At 41.0% G+C, this 24,806-nt stretch overlaps 6 protein-coding genes across 8 annotated transcripts; 4 read left to right on the top strand and 2 right to left on the bottom strand.

Moving 5' to 3' along the window:
• The first annotated feature begins 1,717 nt into the window (after positions 1–1,717).
• On the top strand, positions 1,718–7,354 carry LOC120958385 (CD151 antigen). The gene is made up of 4 exons (XM_040381142.2): positions 1,718–3,503; positions 6,096–6,335; positions 6,427–6,822; positions 6,902–7,354. Exons 1-4 carry the CDS (start codon positions 3,441–3,443, stop codon positions 7,271–7,273), a joined length of 1,071 nt encoding a protein of 356 aa, XP_040237076.1. The 5' UTR covers positions 1,718–3,440; the 3' UTR covers positions 7,274–7,354.
• On the bottom strand, positions 7,216–8,778 carry LOC120958384 (elongator complex protein 4). The gene is made up of 3 exons (XM_040381141.2): positions 8,517–8,778; positions 8,313–8,428; positions 7,216–8,248 (listed from the first exon to the last, which is right to left on the bottom strand). The coding sequence occupies exons 1-3, from the start codon at positions 8,665–8,667 to the stop codon at positions 7,409–7,411; spliced, it is 1,107 nt and encodes a 368-aa protein (XP_040237075.2). The 5' UTR covers positions 8,668–8,778; the 3' UTR covers positions 7,216–7,408.
• Positions 8,779–10,179: 1,401 nt separating this feature from the next.
• LOC120959051 (origin recognition complex subunit 3) lies at positions 10,180–13,758 on the bottom strand. Its single transcript, XM_040382194.2, has 4 exons — positions 13,619–13,758; positions 12,954–13,552; positions 11,518–12,888; positions 10,180–11,443 (listed from the first exon to the last, which is right to left on the bottom strand). Exons 1-4 carry the CDS (start codon positions 13,643–13,645, stop codon positions 11,347–11,349), a joined length of 2,094 nt encoding a protein of 697 aa, XP_040238128.2. The 5' UTR covers positions 13,646–13,758; the 3' UTR covers positions 10,180–11,346.
• A 252-nt stretch (positions 13,759–14,010) lies between these two features.
• On the top strand, positions 14,011–15,320 carry LOC120955407 (transcription factor MafK). Of its 3 annotated transcripts, none has more exons than XM_040376254.2 (4): positions 14,012–14,267; positions 14,392–14,528; positions 14,703–14,738; positions 14,817–15,320. In XM_040376254.2, the coding sequence occupies exons 2-4, from the start codon at positions 14,490–14,492 to the stop codon at positions 15,180–15,182; spliced, it is 441 nt and encodes a 146-aa protein (XP_040232188.2). In that variant the 5' UTR covers positions 14,012–14,267; positions 14,392–14,489; the 3' UTR covers positions 15,183–15,320. The 3 variants fall into 3 exon arrangements, with proteins under 3 accessions (XP_040232190.2, XP_040232188.2, XP_040232189.2); XM_040376255.2 differs by having other exon boundaries at positions 14,331–14,528; XM_040376256.2 differs by lacking the exon at positions 14,703–14,738 and having other exon boundaries at positions 14,011–14,267.
• A 1,230-nt stretch (positions 15,321–16,550) lies between these two features.
• On the top strand, positions 16,551–21,621 carry LOC120956136 (glutathione S-transferase). Its single transcript, XM_049608929.1, has 7 exons — positions 16,551–16,681; positions 17,631–17,785; positions 18,830–18,997; positions 19,364–19,506; positions 19,625–19,787; positions 20,567–20,734; positions 20,805–21,621. Exons 2-7 carry the CDS (start codon positions 17,653–17,655, stop codon positions 21,113–21,115), a joined length of 1,086 nt encoding a protein of 361 aa, XP_049464886.1. The 5' UTR covers positions 16,551–16,681; positions 17,631–17,652; the 3' UTR covers positions 21,116–21,621.
• Positions 21,622–22,002: 381 nt separating this feature from the next.
• On the top strand, positions 22,003–23,545 carry LOC120955406 (enoyl-CoA hydratase domain-containing protein 3, mitochondrial). Its single transcript, XM_040376252.2, has 3 exons — positions 22,003–22,177; positions 22,248–22,672; positions 22,767–23,545. The coding sequence occupies exons 1-3, from the start codon at positions 22,151–22,153 to the stop codon at positions 23,146–23,148; spliced, it is 834 nt and encodes a 277-aa protein (XP_040232186.2). The 5' UTR covers positions 22,003–22,150; the 3' UTR covers positions 23,149–23,545.
• Positions 23,546–24,806: the final 1,261 nt, after the last annotated feature.

The following is a 24,806-nucleotide window of genomic DNA, read 5'->3' as shown; positions in this document are numbered from 1 at the left end:
TGACTACGCGGCTTTTGTATTGTATTGTTTATTGTGGAAGTAATTGGCCGAGCGAGGTGGCCTTATTACTTAATACTACCCATTAACTTAAGTCTAACAATACATAGCTTATAAGTAACCGAACAAACACATAACATAACGCACAGTACAGTATACAGCTAGGTTAAAAATTAGTCGCGTGATGCCAGTCAATCGTAATTACCGTTACATGTCAGAGCCATCGCAGTTATGGGATCATATTCACTATGAGCACGTCTAGCTAGTTGTATTTTAAGAAGTCGATAGTTACGAAATGTTCTAGAGGGTACATTTATGTCAATTCTAGTTAGTAGTTCGGGTGCGCCAGTCTCACCTATAATTAGCTTAGACATAAATTTCTGCTGAGCTACATCTCGTCTCTTTTCAAGCTACATTGCGACATCTACATTGCGACATCTACATTGCGACACGGGGTAAAACGCAGGACAAAACGTGTAAACTTTCTCTGTACTGACTCCATTTGTTTGGACCATAAGCTGGATGAACGAGACCATACTACCGAACTAGACTCAAGCAGTGGACGAACAAGAGACTTGTATGACATTAAAAGGCAGTGTGGGTCGGAAAATTCTCTCGATTATCTGCGAATGAAACCTACCATTTTGTTGGCCTTGTCTAAAATGTCGGAGTAGTGCTGATGAAAATTCAATTTGCAATATGCAGGGAGATAACATCGGATGCTTCACGGATTGGAAGGAATAGATTAAGATCGTCCACGTACAATAAACATTCAGAATCGCTAACAGCCGAAGTAACGTCATTGAAAAAAAGTGAAAAGAGTAGTGGTCCCAGGTTGCTACCCTGTGGAACGCCAGAAGAGCTCTCAAACACGGTAGAAAAGAAGCTATCTACTTGTAGGCGGTAGCTACGAGCCGTTAGGTAGGATCTAAACCACTCCACCATGGAAGCAGAGAACCCAAGACGTTCTAGTTTAGCTAGCAATAAGCGATGGGTGACACGATCGAATGCAGCTTTCAGGTCCGTGTAAACAACGTCCATTTGAGTTCCCCGAGGCAAAAGCCGCATGACACTTTGATACGAACTCAACTAGATTAGTTGAGACACTACGTCGAGGAATAAAACCGTGTTGGTGCGTTGAGATAAGAGAACGGCATCTGTTTATAATCGAGTTTTGCACGATGATCTCAAAGACTTTGGCACCAGCGGACAGTATGGTAATCCCGCGATAGTTAATGGCAGAATTTTTATCACCTTTTTTGTACACAGGAAACATCACAGAAGATTTCCAAGCTTCGGGAACAGTGCATTGGTTTAACAAGAGTTTAAAAATGCGTGCCAGAGGTTCTGCTAGTATGTCACCACAGTTAACAAGGACTGCCATTGGAATGCCATCTGGTCTAGATTAAACCCGCCACTGTCCTTAACAAAAATAGGTAGTTGCACTCAAAACAGGATAAACAGTCCTGCGTATTTGGGCTAGGACCATATTAGGCTTTAACTCGCGAGTTACAGGGTTTCACAGTTTATCTCAAGACCGCGGGACCCCTTCCCGAATTTGTCTTAGCTAATGCTAAGACTGCGCTATGATGCTTGAAAACGTTGATGATACCTGAATTCATCGGATGCAATGCTGAATCTGCGGCACATTTCTCGAACACACTGTTCCGCATCGAGGACATGCGGTCGGATAAATTGTTTACACCTATATCCTTTGTGTATATCAGTGTACTGGAAACACCCAATTATCCTTTTCGGGATAAACTGTGAAACCCTGTAATGTATGTCTGTAAAAAGAATTAAAGCAGATGAATATGACAAGCAAAAGAAAGTAGCGACCGATTGTCGTTTGCAACGAATATTTTTTTCAAGTATAGTTACGTCAAACTTTGCGACCAAGCCAAATTTTACAAAAATGTTTGTAGTGTTCTACCTAAAGAGCCAAATAGATAACCCAAGAGTAAAAATGTTTGAAATTTCTACGAAATGTGCCAACGGTAAAGACTCGCCAACTGGACAGCAAAGAGTCACATGCGGATCGCGAGCCGTATTTTGCCGATCACTGCGTTAATCGGATGGCATGAAGATCGTATTTAACGGAAGCTAACTATACCATAACTTCATTCGGCGATAGTTTATACCATAAAGCATACCATAGCAGTTTATCGAATAGTTTAGCGCAGCAAAACATCACAGAACACATGTTACGTTGAGTCTGCACAAAATGTGTCAACCCCGATGGAGCTGCGTTCGCCAGCATCCCTCCGGTTGGAGCAATGTTCACCTACAATAGATTAAAACGGTGGTGGTAATTCTGAAGTTAGCACAAAACCTTTAAAAACATAGAATAAAAAATCGTAGTAGTATCGTTACTGTCGACACCTATTTCATTCGATGTTCACAAAAAAATGTTTTGATGTCATGGTTAGGGTCCAGTCCTTAGTCCTTCTATAGAAAACTAGTAAATATGTAACAATTAGTTCTTTATTAAAAACAATACCAAGATATAATCGAATTCCCCAATGAACAGATTAAAACAAGGCTTGAATCAGAGCAGATATGAAGCAGAGTCCCGTGGTACAGTCGAAAGATCGTACGACTCAATAACATGCTCGTCATGGGTTCAAGCCTAGAATTTGACCGTCCCCCCGTAGCAAGAATTGACTATCCGGCTGCGTGGTAATGAATTAAGTCTCGAAAGCCTGTATAGGCCGGCATGTCCACGTGGGACGTTTATGCCAAATAGAAGCAGAAGATGTAGTAGAGTATGTTCCAATGTTTTCAGCAAATCTTTCATTGCGCTTTTTTTTTAATAACACATGCACTCAACACACTTTTTATTATTTATTATTTATTTTATACCACGATGTGAGGACCATACCATGTTAAGTTTTTCTTTATTGTACAAACTTCCTGTCGGAGTGTCCTAAAACTCCTCACTTTTGCGTACATTAATACAACGTTTGGCATTAGCTCCTCACCCACGGCTCCGCACGTGCTGTTGCATGGTTGTACAGGTTGAGAAGTAAATCACGTTCCTGCAGGCAAACGTTGATGGTATCAAACCCAGTTTTTTTTTCTGTTCACTCTTTTACCCTATACGAAGCAAATTTAGCCGGCCAGACCAAAACATTCACGCGCTGGTCCGAATCGCCGCTATGCGTTGTTCTTGCCGCCGTTTCGGCCTGCGCCACAAATATGTAACGCTTCATGCGCACGCAACTCACCGGACGCAAACGCAAACGGGTGATCAATGTGCTTGTCCAGTGAGCGTCCACTACGATGTCAGCAGTTCTTTGTCAGCTTTCGTGAAGCAATGATCGCACCAAGTGAGAAGTAGCTACCTACCGTTTGCAGTACTCACAAGTGACAGCTACTGCATGTAGCGGTGTAGTAGTAATACAAGTGTTTATAACATAGCAAAAAACAAAAAAATAAAAATCATGAAACTAAGTAAAGTGTTTAATCACAAGTTTGTGCTGGCAAGCTGTAACCTAATATTCATGGTAAATGATTGTATGGATGGTTTTGCCCGTGTGCTAGATTATTGTAGTAATGCATCCCTTCCGTTTGCTACCTTCTGGCACTGCATGAATGCGTTCTATTGTGTTGTTCCGACATGGTGCAAAACGATCGCGTGTTTCCATCGCACCAGTGACAAGTGATTGAAGATACGGCATATAGAACATGCAGATGAAAACAAATCAAAAAACCAAAAAACGACATTTCAATAATACATGATTACAACGGTCACAGTAAGAGCATATGAGTAATTCTAAATAGCTTCGTTATTGTTGTAAAGTGCTTTAAGGAATACAACCAAACCGTTGTTTAAATATGTTTAAAAATATCTAACATCTATTAAAATTTACTTACCACCCATCGAATCAGAACAAAGTTGAACGCAACGTAAAATAAAGTTAACTACCGAATGGCGGGGAAAGGTACCTCACACGTGGGTATGGTTGAGTGATTCTAAAGCGGGTCTGTGTTGTGATTTTTCAGATGGGATTCACAAACTGTCTGTGCACTTGTCCTGCGGTGCCTTACCTTTTCCCCCTACAGTGAGTGTCCAAAATTGAATGCATTGGCAGGCATTGGCATTAAGCAGTGCGGGACGCAACACGCAACGCGAAAGCGGAAGATTACAAAACTGAGTGTAAAAGCCGAACGTAAAAAAAGAGGATGGGGATGAGGGGGGCATTAATTATAAAATATATGCTGCTGATCCAGTGTTTGAAAGGGGTAAAGAACGGTTGAAATTTAACGTACCTGCAAAACTTGTGGCGCTATAATGGGCAAATGCATTGCGCATTGGTTTAGAGGTGAAAATCAACCACTGCAGAACATGTAACATGTATCTGATGCAAACCCTTTCCCTCCGTGCAACACTTCAACTGTAATCGTTCGTGAGGGTATTTTCATCTCTAGCTCACAATTTTCGCTATGCGATTTTCACTCACTCACGCAGTCATTAGCGCTTATAATGCATGAAATTTTTATCGAGAAAACATCAACTGTGTGTTTTAGTGTACTTCTTTGTAAAAAAACGAACCTCACTTTAGAAACAGAAGTGATAATATATCTAAATACTACTATTAGCAGTGCAAACACGTTTCCAGACTTCTTTTTCTCTTTTGATCTATGATAAATGATCAATGTTTTTAAATATATTATTGCGTTTTATTTGCTGGACTACACAACTATGTTGGACATGCTAATTGTGTAAAATTTACTTGATTTTTTGGAACAATATTGAGTAAAGCTTTAAAAAAAGGGCTCAAAACTCTTTACTTACATTTCAGTAAATCTTCAGTATATCTGACTAGAATAATGCATCACTAATTAACCCTTTTTTCTTACGTGAAATGGCTTCTGTAGTATTTTACTGAACTTTAACATCAAACAGTTTCCTCTAATTAGCTTGTTTTAAAATATTTCCCACGACATGTGTTATTCCATATCCCTAAAACCATATAAAGAGGTGTCAAAAATAATAAAAAAAATCAACTTAAAATATGCATGTAGGACAAACGTTACACATGCTAGATCACGTTTTTTACACAGCCGTTGTTGACATGTTTACGCAAAGCATGACGCTGCTGTCCACTGAATGGTGAAACGTACAATTGTTTAGTAGCATTATTCTATGCTTTACTATTACACACAACGTTAGATGACTTTTTTTTTTGTATGGCGGTGTATGGGTTAATGTCAACGCACTTTTGTTGGCATTGAACATCGATCGTGTGAGAGTGCGATGAACGAAACACGAAATGCATCCAATAATTCCTTTTGTATATGGCGATGTATGTTACATCTAATCCCATTCTATATATTTGTAATTGTTTGAGCAAAATGCATTGCTTATGTAGAGTAGAGGGGGAGAAAACGCGCCCTTTCCAGTGTATTGCACATGGCCAGCCGGAATCTTATCTGTGCCATTGCTCTTCAGAATGAATTGGAACGGATACCCTATGTGTGGTATTCTAATAATTCTGCTATAGATCAGTAAACCCATATATTAGTGATACCTCGTAGATCCGCTCCGACTACGGTTTTGGAAAACTTAATTCGACTTTGAATTAAAATCGGAATTAACGCTGGTTAACTCCGACTAGTCTGGATGGGGACCCTTTACGCAACTGATGGAATTAATTCTGCTCAAAACTGCTCTACAATTGCAAACAAAAGCTGATACTGTGGCTTTTTATTTTCTCATATAAAATGACTTTCGTGAATAAGGTTTTTTTTTTAAATACCAAACGAATTGCATTGAAACATTTCATTTCACGTACAAAACGATGATTCTACTTGATCACGAAAACAAATCACAGATCTTTGTGATTTTCAACCGATTTCCTCAGTCGGTGGGACAAATAATGCACAATTAATCGTAGAATCGTTTATACAATATTTAAAAAAAATACATATCGCACAATATTTGAGTATCATCCGTAATCAAAAAGTGTTGAATGATGGATGATTAAAAAAAGGAATCAACATTTTGGGCTAAACTGGATGAATGATCTATAGTTTATGTAAGCATACAATCATTCTCAACACCTTACCCATTTTTTACCTCTTTAAACTTTCAGTTATGTGGCATCACGCTGCTTTCCACCGGGTTTTACCTTTTCACCGATTCACCGAGGATTCTGCTATCTCGCTTGCTAATATCAGCATCCGATCAGCAAAAGACGCCCTTATCCGAACTGGAGCAGCCGCTATTTCACTATGTGGCGTTTGCACTGACCACGGCAGGTCTCGTGGCCATTATTGCCTCCTTGATTGGTTGTTGGGCCACATGTATGAACACGTATTGTGTTTTAAGTATGGTGAGTATTACATTACGCGCAATATTCGTAACTGCTGTAAAGAAAAATCTTTTGAATGCAACAATTTCCCTCCACCTCCCGCTTCTTTCAGTACTTTCTCATTATTCTCTCTTTACTGGTGGCTGAGTTTGGCGTATGTCTCATGATCACTGCGTGGCCTCAGTGCTTAGGATTAAACCTCAACGAAACCGCAATGGTTAAGGCACTCCAAGCCAACTATGGCGTGCCCGGTAATGAGCAATTTACAGCAGCAATGGACTTGGCGCAAACCATTTTCGAATGCTGTGCCATCAACACGAGTATCAACTACGATACATCACTGTGGAAGCTGCAAAGCTTGGGTAAAAAGGAACTAACGGTTCCGTTAACGTGCTGCAAGCTGGTGAATCGGTTCGAATTTACGGCGTACCTCGATCCGGTTCCACTCAATGCAACTCTTTGCCAGGCGCTACAAACTCAAGATTATGAAAAAAGTCGCCATTTGGATGTAAGTAATGAATGAATCAAACGATTACGTGTAACATTTGTATCCTTTCCCTAATTTTATCATTTGTCTTACCCCTTAGGGCTGCCTGCATAAAATTGAGCTGTGGTATCGAGAGCAGTATTTTCTGTTTCTTTGCGCTGGACTAATTGTAGCGGTGGTCGAGTTTTGCGTTTTGCTTAGCATTATTTTAAGCTGTACCAAGCTGCCCCGGAAGAACCATGCGGCGCAAATGCTGCGAACAAATCCGTTGCCCCATATTCCAATACCGGCATTGCCGGCAAACCGTCGGGTCCGGGATAATATCTACGAGCATGAGCTGCCTACGCCCATTCCCGTACCAACCATCCGGGAAACGTACATACAACCAAAGGAATATGCCAAACAACGTTCCGATGCGGCTTTTAACAATAATTCTCACTATTATCAGATCTCAAAAAGCTACCTCGTGTAGGGTACGCTATTTTTCAGTAAAAATTTTAAAATTGTATATTATAAGCGCGAATAAAAGAGTGTTATTGTCCCAGTTGATAAACGTGTACTGTATTTGTGCACGGTGTCGCTCTGCTCAATCGCTTATGACGTGCGGCTAAAAATCCAGCTTGCTTTTTCCTCCTACGCTAGCACAACTCATTGTAGGCACTTGGCTTTTGCTTGCACCGTCCTCATCCGCTATGTCCGGTGGAAGATGTAACTTTTCGATAACGAATTTGCTGCGTTTCAGCTTAAACGCTAAATCACGCGTCTTCGGGTGATACGATGCCAAACTATTAAACGGTGTAATTTTGGTAATATTCAACAAGCCATGGTACTCTTTGAAAGCGGGATTTGCCTGCTCTTCCATTTGACCAGCAAATGCTTCCAAGTCAAACGAAAAATCGAACATATTTCTCACCTTTTTGGATAGGTATACATCATCGAGATGGTTGAATAGGTGTAGTGGTACGGTAATAAGGCAAACTGAAAGCGTGTTGCGCACGATAGCTTTTAACAACACCATGAACCGCAGAAAATCTTCCGAGAACTGCTTGCCATACCACAATGGTGAGCCCATAGAATTTAAACAAATTCGTAGCACGTTTTTGGAGCTTTCGTCCGAAGCAGCATTAAACTGTTGTTCGCCGGCTTTACTACGGATGCAGGATAAAAGGGAAGCGTAATGTGGGTTGTTAAACGAACCAAATTCTGGCGCATTTGTTTCTAGTTCGCCTCCGTTCCAGCAGGTTACATCGTGGGCTAATAACATATCAGGACTCATCGTTTTGGTAAGGTCGAAGTAGTGTCCAAGCGAAGTTGCAGGTTTCTGTTCGGAATCTACAGGAGTTAGCTGATTGTACCGAAAGGCAATCCGCATAGTTTCCGGCTCTGGCATGGTGGAGTTGTTATCAGCTGTTTTGCTTTCCTCAAGCGGTGTTGGTAATTTGTTTATCTAAAAAATATGTTTTGTACTTTAATGCGCTTCGTGTTTTGTAATTGAAATTGTGCTTATTTACCAATTGGGTAGCATCTTCATCCATAGTGGCCACCACAAGTGGGTGTTTGTTTACAATTCCTTCGGCGAGAAAATATTTAGACAACACTCTAGCATAATTTCCATGCTTATCTTCACCTAAGGATAGGTGACCGTCAAAGTAGAAAAATGTTATTTGTTTTATTACGAGAAAGAAAAGGATTTTATAAAACTCGGTTTCACTTGCCTATTCCAATGATGGAACCAATGGGAAATCCGCCACCGAAAACATGATCTAATGAAGGGTTTCCCAAAGAAATTATAGACTGTCCCGTATGCACTGAAAGCCGTGTTCCATTAATATTTAAAGCGCGTTTACGTTTCACAAATCCAGACATTTCCAACGTTTTCTAATTAATTTCTAGCACCGGTGTAATTTCACGCAACTAAACCAAAACATGCTCAAACCGCATACCGGATTGTTGACACATCGCTCATCTGGGTTGTCAAACTTCTGAAAAAGTACCCGCCGAAGCATGAATCGGCAGTACCCGATGAAAATGCTATATGAATGGTATGCGGTTACGGTATTCGCTCGAATATCACGTACAGGCGGTCCCCGAGATACACGGTACCTCTTATACGCGGATTCGGAGATACGCGGTTTTCTAAATTTGACAATTCTTTGAGCAAATTGTACTGATTTGACACATCAATTGCAAATTGCCAAATAATTTCCGTTTTGATCGAATGTTAAAAACTATTTAAAAAGGTTTAAAACAGTTATATTCAGTCAGAATAATATCAAATAATTCATAAAGTGACTAAAACCACCCCTTACTTGCAAAATTACACGAAAATTAGTGATATTTTAGCTGGAAATCACGAGATTCGACTTACGCGGAAATTCGAGATACGCGGTATTTTGCGGCCGTTTTCGGTCCCCATTAACCGTGTATCTCGGGGACCGCCTGTATATACAAATATACTAAAATAAATGAGATAAATGGCCATTAATTTAGTAAAACGTTAGTAATTTCATACACTTAATCATTTACAGTAGAGCGCCGTTCATCCGGGCTCATTGGGACTCGACCTCTCCCGGATACTCGCAAACACGGATAATGAGTCAAAGAATTAGTGATGGGAACACTGAAGTTTTTCTCGGAATCGATTCCAGCTAGCTCTGCAGTTTTTTGGTATCGATTCCGAATAGTAGGTCCGGAATCGGCTCCAGAATTGGAATCAACTCCGGAATTGGTCCCGGAATCGGTTCCTGAATCGACTCCGGAATCGGTTCCGGAATCGAAATCGGCTCTCGAATCGGAATTGGCTCCTAAATTAGAATCGGCTTCCAAACAGAGTCATTTTCGGCATCGCCATAGAAATATGGGTTTGGGTCCAATCATACTACGTATTGATAACCGCAAAAATCAAAATTTACTTGTAAAAGATCCATTTTCATGGAGATTCCTCGACTGATTTCGCTCCGGAGTCAACTCTGGAATCGGCTCCGGAATCGGCTCCGGGATTGATTCCGAACACGGAATCGGAATCGGGTAGGTCCGATTCCGAGCTTCCACCACTACAAAGAATACAGTTGTCCCCCGAGATACGACTGTATTTGGGACCGAAAAAATGTCCCAAAGCTAGTAAGTCGAAAAAGTTGTACAATATAATCGAATATAAATATAAAGTTTATAACCGAAGTCGGAATCTACGATATCGTGTATTTTATTTAAATTAATTTTCCATAATGTATTAATTTTACTCTAAAAGCCGTTTAGGGCGGTGGCAACGCTGATCGGATGCGATTTTATCGGACGAGATTTATTTGGGATTTGACAGATAACGTCGGACGTGCGATTTCGTCGTCCGACGTTATCTTGCAAATCCCATATAAAAAAATTTGACTGGCCGTCCGATAAAATCACATGCAAAAAGCGTTGCCACCGCCCTTACCCGATATAGATATTCAAGATAGAGTAGTTCTGGAATCTGTGTGTAGAAATGTGTGGTTATCAGCACAGAAATTCAAAAAATACATCAATTTCTTCTCAATGACAACTTTTAAATGTCACAATCAAAATCGTCGTAACTTGAGGGGGTCGTAACTCGGGGGATGTCTGTATATTTTATCACAAATTCCTGATATTTGTTTTTCATTCATATTATATTTTGGTAAAACCAGTTTTTATTGTCTTTATGGTTTTCTGATGAGAATATCTGAAATGTGCCATGAATTATAGCGTTTTTTGTTATGACAATGGGCTCTGGTAAGCATTATTTCAAATACCCTCCTCAGCACGAAATGTTCCCTTTGTACTAGACTGTCATTTCAGAACAGCACGAATAAGCGGATAGCCGAATAAAAGGTACCCGTATAAACGCCGCTCCACGCTTCGGCGATTTAATAGAACTTGTACCGATAATTTTGATATTTCTGGCTTTTAAGCACTTTTTAGCAAAAAAATCAATTTGTTTTCCATTTGACTGTCAAACTTAGAAAATCGCATATCTCGGGTACAGACTGTGTAGATGAACAGTGAAACGCTGTTTATGCGAACGCTAACGTAAAAAAATAAAATAAAACCTATGTGCGATTGATGATGATCCATGCTACAAATCATTATTTCACTTTCAGCATGAATTTAAATACTTTTTGTATTGCAACATACTTTGAATGTAAAGGAGTTTAGGGAAATAAAACTTTTCTTGATAAACGATGGGAACGGAATAATGATATATTAAAAACTGTTTGGACAGTTGAAGCTGAATGGACTCAAACGTATATAATTGAATTCATTGTTATGCTACAGGAGTTTTTAGACAAAGCATTTCATGTAGAAAGGTTATTTTGTGAATCAATTAATCACCATTACCATAAAAATTTCCCAGACCAATGGATTTTGATTTGGTGCACTTTATGTATTCGAAAAGGATTTATACAATATTTTAAGATTTATAGATAAATTTGAGAACACGCCTAACATAAATAGTGGATTCTTAGCCAACTTAGGCACACCGACAGGTATTTAAAAACAATACTTATTATCTGTAATTCTAATGCTACATTTTCACCATGTAAGTCTTGTGACGTGATCGGTTTTGGTTTTGGATGTTTTTATAAAACCTAGAAACTGCAGTTCCGCAACTGCTCGAGTGAAGCGAGCCCTGTTCAAAAAAGGGAAAGAATTTTAAAAATTGCAATAAAAAATCAATGGTGTTGAAAACTTCTAAATACTTACTGAATTACTGGATCGATCTGTTGTTCTGCACCGTCACTGTTGACATCATCGATTACGGTACGGAATGCTTGCAGCCAATCGAACAGATTTATCATCCGACCACACTCCAAGTGGAGTTTGTATGCGATTGAAAGATCTGGCAAGGATGGGATAATGCAGGAGGATTCATCGAGAGTGCAGCATTCACATTGCGTGTAAAATTGGGGATTGTTGAGAGCAGTGTGAACTGCGGCCCTAGGAGCACCAATGATGTGCCGACGAATGAACGAACTGTCATTGTACAGAAACAGTTCAATTAATGGCACTTTTTTGCCTGTCGGTGGGTGAAGGTGTCGTTGGAAGATATTGCCTAGAAAATAATCCATTATCTTGCCTACAGCTCGGGTGGCAGCAGATTCACTTTTAGCATGTTTCGCCGCCGTCAGCAGCTTTTCCCGCAGCTCTTGGCGTCCCATTTGGCTAGACAGTAGAGTTTGTTTGTCCTGCTGTGTATCTACGTCGATTTGTTCGTGACTAGCAACTGCTAGCTCCTCGGATAGTATCGCCAAACCGTTTGCCATTGCCTCCAACGGTGCTACTTCGTACACCAAGCAACCTTCAATGTTCAATTGATCGTTCCGATCAACCCACTGTAACACCACATCCAGCACCTGTTTAATCTTCAACAACATTTCTTCCTTCGACAGGAACGATAGCAATTGCATGCATTCCTTGAACTCGGGCTGTTCAGTAACGTCGCAAGACACACACTGACAATAGAGCTCACGGAGTTGCCGTCCCAACGGTGCCTTGGGAAGGTCGGATACAAGTGTATGCAGTATTTGCAGTGCGCAGTGAAAAGTAAACCAATAGTTATGCACCTTCATTATCATTGGCGTGAGAGATCGCTTGAAGTAGTCATCGTTCGTAAGGATGTCGATGACTTCCTGGGGATTTTGAAGAGATTCCACATAAGGACGGAATGAGGGTAGCTGCCGTATCTGTTCCAGCTCGGCCGATGTCAGTTCGTTGATGATTGCTTGTAAATCGTCTGCGTCGTCGATGATGGCACTGAGCGCATTAATTGGTTGTTGAAAGTAGTGATCCAGGAAGGCGAACTTGAACCCCTGAATAAAACCGTTGACGGAAAAATCGTAAAACAGGAAAATGTCCAAAAGCAGTTTAAACACTTTCCCGGACAGATGAAAAGGGCAGAAAGGTGTTAGCAGAACTTCGTCCAGGATTTTGTTGAGATTGGTCGCCGATGGTTCCGATTGAAAAATGGATAGCTTGATTTTGCTAGTGACATGATATGGCAGTACATTGTGAATAGTCGAAATAGCAGTTGCCACACCAAATACAAGCACGAACGGCAGCGTTGTTGCGTAAGAACTAAAAATTTAGAGAAAAATGGTTTACAAACAAGGCAAACTTGACGACTGATAGAAAATACTCACTCCAGTATAAGTATCAGATCTTGCAGAACCAGCGGATTGAACAGTTCAAAGTCTGGGATAATAATGGTGAGTTTTGGCTTAACGCGACAGTTTATATGCGTTTCAGTGTACCATGCATGCAGTACGTCCAGATTGAGCTGATTTTTACGAAGCGGCTTCTCCTCTGCAGTATCTGTTTGTTGGCCGTGTATGCATTTAGCAACAATCGTTTCCACGGCCTGCTTAAGACTGGATCCATCACGGGACGGCAGCAGCACAACAATCGAGAGTGTGTTGTTGCGGATATCTTCGGCCAGCTTCTCGAACTGGGAGAGATGGTCGGTTTGATTGATACCAGTAAGCAATGCCGCAGTAGGAAGAAATCCCTCGTACGTGTCCGTTTGTTGGCAGCTTTCAATGAATTTCAACAAGTCATCGATAATTTTCCCATAGCTGCTTGTTTGCATCTTCAGTATCATTTGTCGCAAACGTTCCCAGTTCGTTTTGTACATACGAAACCAATGCTGCTTTGTTGTGCTCGTGTCTAGGAGGCTGTTACAACGTTGGGTCTTTTTACGTCCTTTGACACGCGTTGCTCCATTTTTAAACACAAATACCCCCTGAAAGATTTAAAGAGCATTGAGATGTGGAAAAGTGTTTAATTTTTAAATCTGCTTAAAACAAACCTTCGAAACTGAATTCGTTGCATCCATCGTTGATATAAATTGCCGCTTTATTTCAGCTGTAAACAAGACCGATTGACGTTTGGAAATGGCGCGCCGTGAGCTGCTCGTACTCTGCGGACGTGCTCCGACTTTTGCGGCAAAGGCTCATCACTGTAACGACTTTTGGTTCTCGTCCGTTATTAAAATAAATCTGGTTTAGTTTAAAAAAAATCCGAGATTTGAACTACGGTAATTGGTTACAATATTTAATTAATAAATTAATTTGTAAATAAAAAGAACTAAAACCATTAATTACTGAAATCGTCATATGGTTTGAAAATGTTCTATAACCGTTGAAATGTCAAACATTAATGCTGTTCCTGATGTCAGATCAATGGATTTGGCCCAACCTGCAATATGAAGGTTATTGCTTACAAATAAGTCGTGGAACAACAATTAGCTAGCCTTGATCGGGTGAATTTCAAAGAATGGAATAAGGAAAATCGTGCAGAATTCATAATAACTTTGAACATCATTCTACAAAAGTTTAATTAAACTTTATAGTTGGTGCAGATCGTATATAATAATATTTCAAATCTCAAAAGTGTCGAGAGACTACGAAAGCGTTCGTCATTGGTTCTGGTTGCAGTACAGCTCTATAGGGCTCAGGGTAAGTGTACACATATAATGACCCGAACATGACTTGCAATTTGCTTTATTCGGTTTTTCTCAGCACTATCTGGTTTGTGCCCTTTTTTCATTGCATGGCGTCACCTAAAACATTCTACCCATAGGAACACATTCGGTTCGATTCGATCGATAACTGAATAGATGTGCGTCTTCTAGAAAGTGCCGAGCAGGTGTGTGCTGTGCAAGATCCAAACCACGTAAAATGCCGCAGGAAATTAAACGGGAACGTAAAACTGCTCAGGTAAAGTAACATTCAATACACAAATGAAGCATCTATTTTAACTATCGGTAGCAATTACCCCTGAGTGTGTTGCCAGCAGCAGCGTATGTGCAACATGTCTACCACTCGTTTCGTATAGTGTGCTAGAATTAATCTCATATCCATCGAAATGTGTACCCCTTTCTGTATTTGTAGTCAATGATGCGCCCGAAATCTATTCACTGGAATGAAGTAATTATCCATACCGCGATGTTTAACATCCATTCGTAGTAAAACCGATCGATCCGTTTGCTTAATTATGATTTGCAGGCACCACTATCCCCCTGTCCCATCCCCGATATTAGTGACGATGAGCTGGTGTCGATTACGGTACGCGATCTCAATCGTACGCTTAAAATGAGAGGTCTAACCCGCGAGGAAATTGTGCGCATGAAGCAGCGGCGTCGTACGCTGAAAAATCGAGGATATGCCGCCAGCTGCCGCATAAAGCGCATCGAGCAGAAGGATGAACTGGAGACGGAAAAATCACAAGAATGGCGGGATATGGAGCTGATGCACGAGGAAACCGGTCGATTGCAGGAAGAGAACGATTCGCTCCGTAACAAATACGAGGCGTTGCGAAAGTTTGCTCTTTCGAAAAAGATTCCACTACCGCCGGAGCTTGACGTGCTGTGAAGTGAGGTCAAGACGTGGCCAATGACCGTGCCGAATGTTTCACTGCTGTAACTAATTTGTTTATATTCCATCTCAGTACTTCGATTAGTATAATTGTATATTGAACATTAAAATAATAAAGTAACATTTTATATTCTACACTCGCTTGCACGTGGCCATACTTCGACACTAGGTGCAATTGTAGATCAATTTGAATATTTGAACATCATGATGTCATTATTTCTATATACAATGCATCGCTCGCGATAACGGGGTGCTCTAAGGAAAGGCAATGATGGCTAAAAATTATCATTAAAGAACCTTCCAGCGTTCGCGTGAAGTTTAAATGAAGAAGACATCAAGTAAAGAAGCTCCACCTTGTTGGGCGGCGTAAGAAAACATCAACTGAATCATATCATAGTATCAATGTTTGATAAGCTTATCAGGTCACTTTGAAAACAGTTGAAACCATTTTGAAACCAGTCCATCTTGCTATCTTCGTGCTTAATGATTTTTGTTATATGAAGGATTTTTTTTAATAAAATATCGTTGCAAAATTATTAACAATCAAAAGTTAAAACAAATCTTAGCTGACCCGCAATTGGTTAATTGTACCTATGTGCTAAACTGTTGTTCGTTCTGTACCACATTGCATAATACCAATAGCCAAAAAGGGCTTGACATGGGAGCAAACTCGTTCGGATGTAATTGTCGCACGCTGACCAAGAAAATGTAATACAGGCCACCCGAACAGGGTAACAACACGGTGGATGGGGGTACGTGATAAGTAAAAATAAAACTGCGTAAAACAGCCCGCTACCATCGATATGTATCGCAGCATTGAACAAATTCGAAAATCTGTTTCACGATCAATGGATCTGTGATGTAGGGCATGCCCAATACCACCACTCGTGGTATGACTCGCCTATTGCATGATCTATCGTTTCGTTTCAGATATTCGTTATCGGCGGTTTTGTTGACCAGCTGAGCAAGCGGTGTTTTTTACCAAGTACCGTGTTTGTGTCTCATTCTTCAACCGCTCAACTGATGATTAAAATAGGTCCAGGAAGTTTAGGTAAAAACGTGGTCCAGGAAGTTTAGTAAACGTTGGCAAGCTTCCACGTATTGTAGTAAAAAAAACTCTTCAAAAATTGATGAAAATGATTATTAATATTGCAAATGTTTCAGCGCATTGTATCTCAGAAACGAAACAAAAACACATCATAAGTTCTCATAATATATTCTTCGAGAGAGACACCGAAAAAAACACCTACTTTGACACAAAAGTTCGGGTGAAGCGAGCCCTTGCACGACGACGGCGCGATAGCACGGAGATAAGACTGATCGTTCAAGTAACTACGACACGTTCGTATGGCAACGACGAGTGTGCGCGTTACACATGGGTCCCGAATACGCACGAATACCACACTGCCGGGTTGCCGGGTTTTGGGATAAATAAGCGAGCGGTACGCACGCTTGTTTTAGTCTGACCATATTCTTAGCTCAAGTTCGATCAGCAGGTAAGCTAGTGCGCGTCGATGAAGGTTAAAGCATAATGCATACCAGTGGGTGATGAGCGTTATCGAAAGTACATTGTTCGATCAAAACAGAGACCTGCAAAGAAATGGGGTGCAAAAGTGGAAATAAAATGTATTGTTTCGCTTCGAGTTGCGTTCGAGGTGCAGTGCAGTATTGTAGCAGTACCAATATGTGTAATGCAAAAGCCGTGTAATGCTTAACATGTTGGCAAAACTTTATGAAATCTTTGCGTCCTACGCCCTACGAAACAGCGAATATGGTGCAACAAAATATTAAACGCGTGTGTTTGCATGGGGTAAAGTTTGCGGTACTGGTCCTGGAGCAACCGGTTTGGAGAACAGTCGCATCAGCACAATTGGGTGATCAAGGTTAAATCAATCTTCATCCAAGTAGCCCGGTGGGTCGGTTCAGTGCGGAGAAGCATGATTTTTGATGGTGTTTACTAAACACAAATCTTGTTTTCGCTTAAGAAGATTTACTTTTACTGGCAAAAAGCTGAAGTAGTTATGAAAATGTGATACCAAAAATCCAAAGAGAAATAGTTTAACCTCCAAAGGTAGTTCTAGAAAAGATGGAGAACAAGAAGGTATAGCGATTGTGTTGGTTTGGTAATGAGGTTCGATAACGATTCAATTGTGCTTAAGTATTTGCTGCATTTGCTGCTTACAAAATATGTATTTTTGTCATGTTCATGTGAACATAAAAAGATCAAATAAGAAAGGCGAATTTGGAACAACTTAATAATGCTATGAATTAATTCATTATGCTGCACAGATAATTTAGAGACTCAAAAGTAACTATTCTATCTGATTGAAGTATATTGAGTAATTGCAGATCGTTCCAATTTATAGATGAAAATGACTGTGATTTATGTACACTTTAAGCGCTTTTCTTTAAAAGTAACCGCTCTTTCCATTCGTTTCCCTTTAGATCTTCACTTAAGTGCAACATCATGCCGGATTACAAGGTTTACTATTTCAACGTAAAAGCTCTGGGCGAACCACTGCGGTTCCTGCTGTCTTACGGCAACCTTCCGTTCGATGATGTGAGGATCACCCGCGAAGAATGGCCAGCACTCAAGCCAAGTGAGTCACTCGACAATCGGTCCGTGTCTAGTTTGTCTCTGTACTGTTGTTGTTGTTAGCATTTGCTGACAGAGGGGTTTTGCTAAAATTGAATTATTCATCACTATCGTACCTGCAGATCGATAGTACATTGATTTCTCATGATTATTTAACCCCCCCCCCTCGCCGCGTAACCTTAACATAACATCCCACCCGCAATAGTTTCTAAATACATGTACGTCTCACGCCCAACGTCCCCGGTCAAACGACCCTTGCCGAGTTTTGTATTCCCTCGCCACCGAGATGTTCTCGTGATGAAAAGCCGATGTCACGATTGGTTTGGCACGGTTCGATTGACCTTCTAACCGAGATAGTTAGAATACTATCGATGTTTCGTGTTCTTTGAAATCGTCATTGTCGTCAATTGATGCACTATAATTTTAGCCATCGATTGATCCCATTCGATACACATGCGTACCACTTTGGTACCGCCAATGCACCTATGTATCGGTGGTGATGATGACGATTTGTTAAAATAACTTCACTGCAGATTCCGCGTCATGTGATTAACCTGGTTTTGTGTGTAGGTAGTATTTTAGTGTACATGTCTTCTTTGTATGTTATTTTTTAAATATGATCTTGAATGCAGCAATGAAAACAGTGTTTGCTTTATGTACTTCAAAATGCGTAATATGACCTTAAGGATAAGATTCAATTTTAATATTGGCTGGATTTTGAATTTATACATTTTGATATGCGATATTACAACATTCGATTACAAGATAAACACACATGTACACGCGTTCACATGATATAATCACTTGAAGCAGCTGATTCTGGAGTCCAGGGAGTGCATTTTTATTTTTATTTCAACATTTTTTTGCATCGGACTGGGTCCGTGTACTACAAATTTACCCCCCCCCCCCCCTTTCAAGTCTCGCTTAATTCCATCCATCCATTCCCACAGCGTTGTTCATACGTATATGCCCACTCCGAAACCTTCAGAATTTTGCGAAGGCCATCATTCCAGTTGCCATGAACCAACAATTCCATCTTTCGTTTCAGCAATGCCGATGGGTCAGATGCCGGTACTGGAGGTTGACGGCAAAAAAGTGCACCAGTCGGTCGCTATGTCTCGCTATCTGGCCAACCAGGTCGGTTTGGCCGGCGCTGATGATTGGGAGAACTTGATGATTGACACCGTGGTCGACACGGTGAACGATTTCCGTCTAAGTAAGCGCGTCCGCTTAAACGGTGTCCCTATTTTTCCGAAGGCACTGCAAAGTGCCTTCTGCTTGGATGGTTCTACCGGCCATATTTTTGCAATCCTTTTTTGTAGGAAGGATGATTTTTGTAGCAAAAAGATGTGCACAACACATCGCATGGCAGCATTGATGGGTCTCGCACACCCTTCGAATGTTATTGATTGATAACGTGTGTTTTTCTTTGAACACAGCGAACCAAGTAGCCATTGAGCAAACGCAATTTCCTAACGAAAAGGATGCAAAAAATGGCCGATTGGATTATTCCTACCAGTAGGGACATTTAGTTTTACTACTCAATCTGAACCTCGCACATTAAAACCCTGTAACATTTTAGAGATTGCCGTTGTCTCTTACGAGCCGGACGATGAGATCAAGGAGAAGAAATTGGTTACTTTGAACAACGAGGTCATTCCATTCTATCTGGAGAAGCTGGACGACATTGCACGCGATAACAATGGATACCTGGCCAATTCTAAAGTAAATGCTGTTCGCAATTATGATCGACCGATGTGTGATGGACACAGGTTTCGGGCAAACCATGCACGAACAATTCACCATTATCCATTATTTATTTTTTTCTTTCCTCATTTTTCAGCTGAGTTGGGCCGACATTTATTTCACCGCCATTTTGGACTATTTGAACTACATGACCAAGTCTGATCTGGTCGCAAACCATCCGAATCTGCAGAGAGTGGTTGACAACGTAACATCGATCGAATCCATTCGTAGCTGGATTGATAAACGACCAAAGACTGAAATCTAAAACGCTATATACACTGGCGCCGAAATGCGTGCACCGACGAACTGTGTCACCGAATATACATTCTAGCCAACGGCCCAACAACAATCGACTGCACTGCCGCGAAGCAGTTCGAGGCAGAACGATTTTTTTTCTCTGCAGAAGAAATGCGTCGGAATAATTGAAATACAGCAAAAATATGGAAATAAACATGTTCGTGATAGCACGGACAAACAAGAACCGTAAAAATCAAAGCCTGCCCTCTTGACGGGAGCCAACAAAAAAAAAAAAACAGTTTGAAAAAGCTCTTTCCGTTTTCCTTGCTGCTGTTACAATGATTTCGTTTCATAATCTTATCTACTAACAAACCAGCATGCTCCTCCTTCGGACCCTGCAAAGTTGCATAGTCACGTTAGGCTGGGCCGGGTTGTTGGCGGATCTTCTTCCTTTGTGTTATTTTTATTTTTTCTAGTACAAACCTGTTGATATGTGTTGTTACTACTGTATCATAGCTATGCATTCGTCATATTCGGTTCCGTGATAAGACGAATTTTCCTCTTTATGTTTCTTTTTGTAGAACCAATGGATTCAAGACTCAGCTGCTTATCTCATACAACGACACAAACAAAACAGAAAAAAAAACTTAACAATGTTTAAAAAGAAACATTGCGAAAGTTACCAAAATTTACATCGCTCGCAAATCCAGCTACTATTAAAATTTAACACCGCTATTTCTCTTTCTCTCTTTCCCCTCCCTCTGCCCGTTATCCGTCCAATGGTCCGCGTTTCTCTTTCTAGCAATGCCCATGGGCCAGATGCCGGTGTTGGAGGTCGATGGTAAGCGTGTGCACCAATCTCTGGCAATGTGCCGGTATGTGGCCAAGCAGATCAATCTGGCCGGTGATAATCCGTTAGAGGCTCTGCAAATCGATGCCATTGTCGATACGATCAATGATTTTCGTCTGAGTGAGTATTGATGGTCGATGGTGGGAAAGCGACCATACCAATGACGCATTATTTCATTCTTTACTCGTAGAAATTGCGATTGTCGCCTACGAACCGGACGATATGGTGAAGGAGAAAAAAATGGTCACCCTGAACAACGAGGTGATTCCGTTTTATCTGACTAAGCTGAACGTGATCGCCAAGGAGAACAATGGCCACCTGGTGCTTGGCAAGCCGACCTGGGCTGATGTTTATTTTGCTGGTATCCTAGACTATCTAAACTACCTGACCAAGACAAATCTGCTCGAGAACTTCCCGAACTTGCAGGAGGTGGTCCAGAAGGTGCTAGATAATGAGAATGTCAAAGCTTACATCGCTAAGAGACCCATCACCGAAGTTTAGACGGATGGTGTGATTTGCCGAGAAGAGCAACTTTTAAAATGCAATCACCTTGAATATGATTCTTTTTTTTCTTCTACTACTATTTCTTATGCTGTTGGATCGGTCGTTGGTGTTCCGTTTGTTTTTGATATCAACGAATAATTTACCTACTGATTTCAAATTCTATGCACTCGTGATAACACAAAGGTTCTGGCGTGCGTTTTGCATGACGCACTGCGATTGAAATTTCTGCTACGAAGGATACGCTTTTTACTTAACCACGATTTACCAATTTCATCTCATGCATGTGTTCACACAAAACATCATAAGCTGTAATAACAGTGGTTCTAGCATTCACGCCTAAGCTAAGCTCGATAATGGATAAGTATGACAATAAATGGCGATTCAGAACGGTTGAGATGATATGAAAATTTTGTGTAAAAGAAACAAAAAATCTTGATGCGCGTGATGAAATTGTGGGAATAAACAAGGAATCGAAACAGAACGTTCGGTTCTGCAAAGCCAAAGCCCATTCAGAGCTTTCGTTGTTTGTTTGAAATGGACACGAGGTGACAAAATGCTGAAAAAGTTTGCAAAACATGTGCTTTTGTCAAAATGCCGTAACCTGGAGCAGCCAGGAACTTAAGTTGACAAAAGTTAACAAAAAATGACAAAATTGGATGTGCGTAAAACAAAGTAAACAAATAGAACAAATTTGGCGCATTGCTATGATGATATTCCTAGAATGCAAGTTTCTAATCGATTTATGTATCGATTTAGTGCTTTATAAACAAAATATTGATCGATTTACAGAGCTTTGAGTTTTTTGTTCATGTGTAGATTTTTGATGCGGCCACGAGAAAATCTCTTTTTTTGCAGTTGACGAGCAGTTACAAGAAAGTTGATTTTTTTCAACTTTTTGTCCCCTCCGTGGCCTCGCGCCAAAAGACTAAACCCTTCAGTGTAAATGCGGCTTGTTATAAGCTGACCGATTCTGTTGAAAGCAGCGTCGAATGACAAGCGAGGAAAAACAAAGCAAGATCACACGCCGGCAAAATGTTAGCCCGCTACGGCAACTTTCTGGTAAGTATTTTTGCATTGAAATGCGGATAAAAATGTGATAAACGTTGCTACTTGAACTCGAATCCTGTAGAAACAGCTTCACTGTGCTGGTGTATCGCTAAGATATCTGTCTACGTACACCTGCAAAGATGGAGTGGGCACCATTCTGCTAGACAATGAGAAAACGCGCAATTCGCTTTCGTTGGAAATGATGAACAGTATTCAAAGGAATATTGTTGAAAACCAGCACGATACGGAACTGCGGTGCATCGTGCTGGCAGCGAAAGGTCGTGTATTTTCAGCCGGGCATAACCTCAAGGAATTGACTGCCGAGCGTGGATCGGAACATCATAAGCAAGTGTTTCACAAATGTTCCGAGCTGATAAGCGCCATTCAGTCGGCGCCCGTTCCAGTCATTGCAAAAGTTGACGGATTAGCGGCGGCTGCTGGATGCCAGCTTGTTGCGTCCTGTGATATGGCTGTTTGCAGTGATAGTAGCACTTTTTCAACGCCTGGGTAATAGCACCTTTCGAACGACCAAAACTAACAACGCATGCGAAATGTTTTGCTCGGGTTGATTGTTTTTACTGCATATCTTTACTCACAACAGGGCCAGCTTTGGTATATTTTGCTCAACTCCGGGAATTGCTGTGGTGCGTGCCGTTCCGCGTATGAGAGCTGCTTACATGCTATTCACTGGGCTGCCAATCACGGCACATGAAGCTCTACAGGCTGGACTTGTAAGTAAAGTTGTTCCTCAAGAACAGTTAAACGAAGAGGTAAGCAACATTTGTAAGGCCATTGCATCGAAAAGCCGTGCTGTGATTACACTAGGAAAAACGTTCTTTTACAAACAAATATCGATAAACGTTGGTGCAGCTTACGAACTCGGTGAGCAAATTATGGTTGATAATCTAGCAACGGTTGATGGCCGTGAGGGAATTAAGAGTTTTGTAGAAAAGCGTAGTCCTAAATGGACGCACAGGGAATAAGCCAATAGAGCCGCATTGCGACTATTTCGATGCATTTACTAGAACGATAGAGAATGTTACAGTTTGTTTAGAATTAGCGAGAATTCCAATCACGGGTTAGTCCGAGATTTATTCTCATTGCAAGTATCATTGCATTGTAATTAAATGGGTTTGAAGAACTTCGCCTACGGCCAGTCCCAGTACTAAAGCTTTTCGAATTTAAACGCATTGTTAATGCCCCTGTGGTATTTCTTTATCTGAACGTTAAACAAAAGATGTAGGGCTGAACTTTAACTTAACAAATGCACCTGAAAGAAACAACCATTTCAAATCGTCTTATTAAATATCAGTATAATGTGTAATTATATGATAGTTCTGTCTGTATCGCAAAATATAGTGTGTTAGTTATTTATCTGTATAGAGCAGCATTGACAATTAGGTAAATTGCGATCTTATCAATGGTGCAGCTTCAATTCCCTCGTGCTTATTTGAAAGAAAAACATATTTTTGATTAAAATTTAAATATCCAAACCTAAAATGAAATAAAAGCATTCAATTGATGGTTTACAAGCTGAGAATAGTAGCTAAAATTAATAATAAGCAGTTAAGGTAACGTAACAGTTTTGTGTACATAAAATCGGTTGATTATATCCGAAAGTCTTTAACACTTATTTGAATGACTTTAATCTATTGTGTTAAAATTGATGTCTTTTTCGGTTTGAGTACTTTAAGTTTCTGGGCCGGTCTGGTGGTACAGTCGTCAACTCGAACGACTTAACAACATATGCCCGTCATGGTTTCAAGCCCCGAATAGACCGTGCCCCCATACGTAGGACTGACTATCCTGCTATGGTAACAATAAGTCATTGAAAGCCAAGCTCACTTCACCAGTGGGCACAAGGCAGGCCTTGACCGGCAGCGGTTGTTGTGCCAAAAGAAGAAAGAAGAACTTTAAGTTTCTGCAATGGTATGGGATCCGAAGCCCCTCGAGGGATAATATAAGCTCTCCCATCCAATTCCTATTCCGATACGTCCTCGTCGTGCAGAGTGGTAACATGTGCCTCCATATATCCTAGATTGGGTACATGGGCTAGATCCAACCCCTTGGGCGGATGGTGGCACATGGCGAACCAGGAGGGAGGTGGGTTTCCCGGGAAACTGGGTATCTGAACGTCGGAGGGGCAACCCGACGCTAAACAAAACGGTCACGTGGGCACGGGGCCAATCACCCGGTCCCATTGAATTAAACCGACTACAGAAAGCCAAAGTAATTTTCGAAACGGACCTAACGAAACCGACCCTACGCAATGCCCCAGGACTACTCTTAAAATGGGCTCAATGAACGTACGCACTCTAAGCGAAGCCGGAGCCTTGAACAAACTTGATGAAGCCCTAGCCACACTGAGCCGTAGCTCAGTAAGAGATTCGGTGGCTAGGGAAAGGTGTGCACAACAGCCGTGGTAAGCATTGTTAAGACATCTACTACAGCTGCCACGACCGCCACCGCGTGTTCGGAACGAGTTTCACCGTTCACCGTTCACCCCGGCTGATCCCCGGAATCATAGATTTCAAGGCTATAAACGGTAGGCTATGCACCCTGCGCATGCGAGGCAAATTATTCAACATAAGCCTCATAAACGTTCACGCCCATACCGAAGAGAAAGAGTAAGAGGAGAAGA

This window comes from Anopheles coluzzii, chromosome 3 (assembly GCF_943734685.1).
Source record: "Anopheles coluzzii chromosome 3, AcolN3, whole genome shotgun sequence".
NCBI classification, from domain to species: Eukaryota; Metazoa; Arthropoda; class Insecta; order Diptera; family Culicidae; genus Anopheles; species Anopheles coluzzii.
This window is presented reverse-complemented; position numbering and strand designations above follow the sequence as displayed.

Bases quoted from the DNA above. Each gene is read 5' to 3' on its own strand.
- LOC120958385 (XM_040381142.2), top strand. From the start codon at position 3,441: ATGAAACTAAGTAAAGTGTTTAATCACAAGTTTGTGCTGGCAAGCTGT. The intron at 3,504-6,095 runs GTAAATGATTGT...TTAAACTTTCAG, and splicing joins GCTGTAACCTAATATTCATG to TTATGTGGCATCACGCTGCT. The intron at 6,336-6,426 runs GTGAGTATTACA...CGCTTCTTTCAG, and splicing joins CGTATTGTGTTTTAAGTATG to TACTTTCTCATTATTCTCTC.
- LOC120958384 (XM_040381141.2), bottom strand. From the start codon at position 8,667: ATGTCTGGATTTGTGAAACGTAAACGCGCTTTAAATATTAATGGAACA. The intron at 8,429-8,516 runs GCAAGTGAAACC...ACCTATCCTTAG, and splicing joins TGGTTCCATCATTGGAATAG to GTGAAGATAAGCATGGAAAT. The intron at 8,249-8,312 runs GTAAATAAGCAC...CATATTTTTTAG, and splicing joins ATGAAGATGCTACCCAATTG to ATAAACAAATTACCAACACC.
- LOC120959051 (XM_040382194.2), bottom strand. From the start codon at position 13,645: ATGGATGCAACGAATTCAGTTTCGAAG. The intron at 13,553-13,618 runs GTTTGTTTTAAG...TAAATCTTTCAG, and splicing joins CAACGAATTCAGTTTCGAAG to GGGGTATTTGTGTTTAAAAA. The intron at 11,444-11,517 runs GTAAGTATTTAG...TTTTTTGAACAG, and splicing joins CAGATCGATCCAGTAATTCA to GGCTCGCTTCACTCGAGCAG.
- LOC120955407 (XM_040376254.2), top strand. From the start codon at position 14,490: ATGCCGCAGGAAATTAAACGGGAACGTAAAACTGCTCAG. The intron at 14,529-14,702 runs GTAAAGTAACAT...CTGTATTTGTAG, and splicing joins GGGAACGTAAAACTGCTCAG to TCAATGATGCGCCCGAAATC. The intron at 14,739-14,816 runs GTAATTATCCAT...TATGATTTGCAG, and splicing joins AATCTATTCACTGGAATGAA to GCACCACTATCCCCCTGTCC.
- LOC120956136 (XM_049608929.1), top strand. From the start codon at position 17,653: ATGCCGGATTACAAGGTTTACTATTTCAACGTAAAAGCTCTGGGCGAA. The intron at 18,998-19,363 runs GTAAGCGCGTCC...GTAACATTTTAG, and splicing joins GGTGAACGATTTCCGTCTAA to AGATTGCCGTTGTCTCTTAC. The intron at 20,735-20,804 runs GTGAGTATTGAT...CTTTACTCGTAG, and splicing joins GATCAATGATTTTCGTCTGA to AAATTGCGATTGTCGCCTAC.
- LOC120955406 (XM_040376252.2), top strand. From the start codon at position 22,151: ATGTTAGCCCGCTACGGCAACTTTCTG. The intron at 22,178-22,247 runs GTAAGTATTTTT...CGAATCCTGTAG, and splicing joins CCCGCTACGGCAACTTTCTG to AAACAGCTTCACTGTGCTGG. The intron at 22,673-22,766 runs GTAATAGCACCT...TACTCACAACAG, and splicing joins AGCACTTTTTCAACGCCTGG to GGCCAGCTTTGGTATATTTT.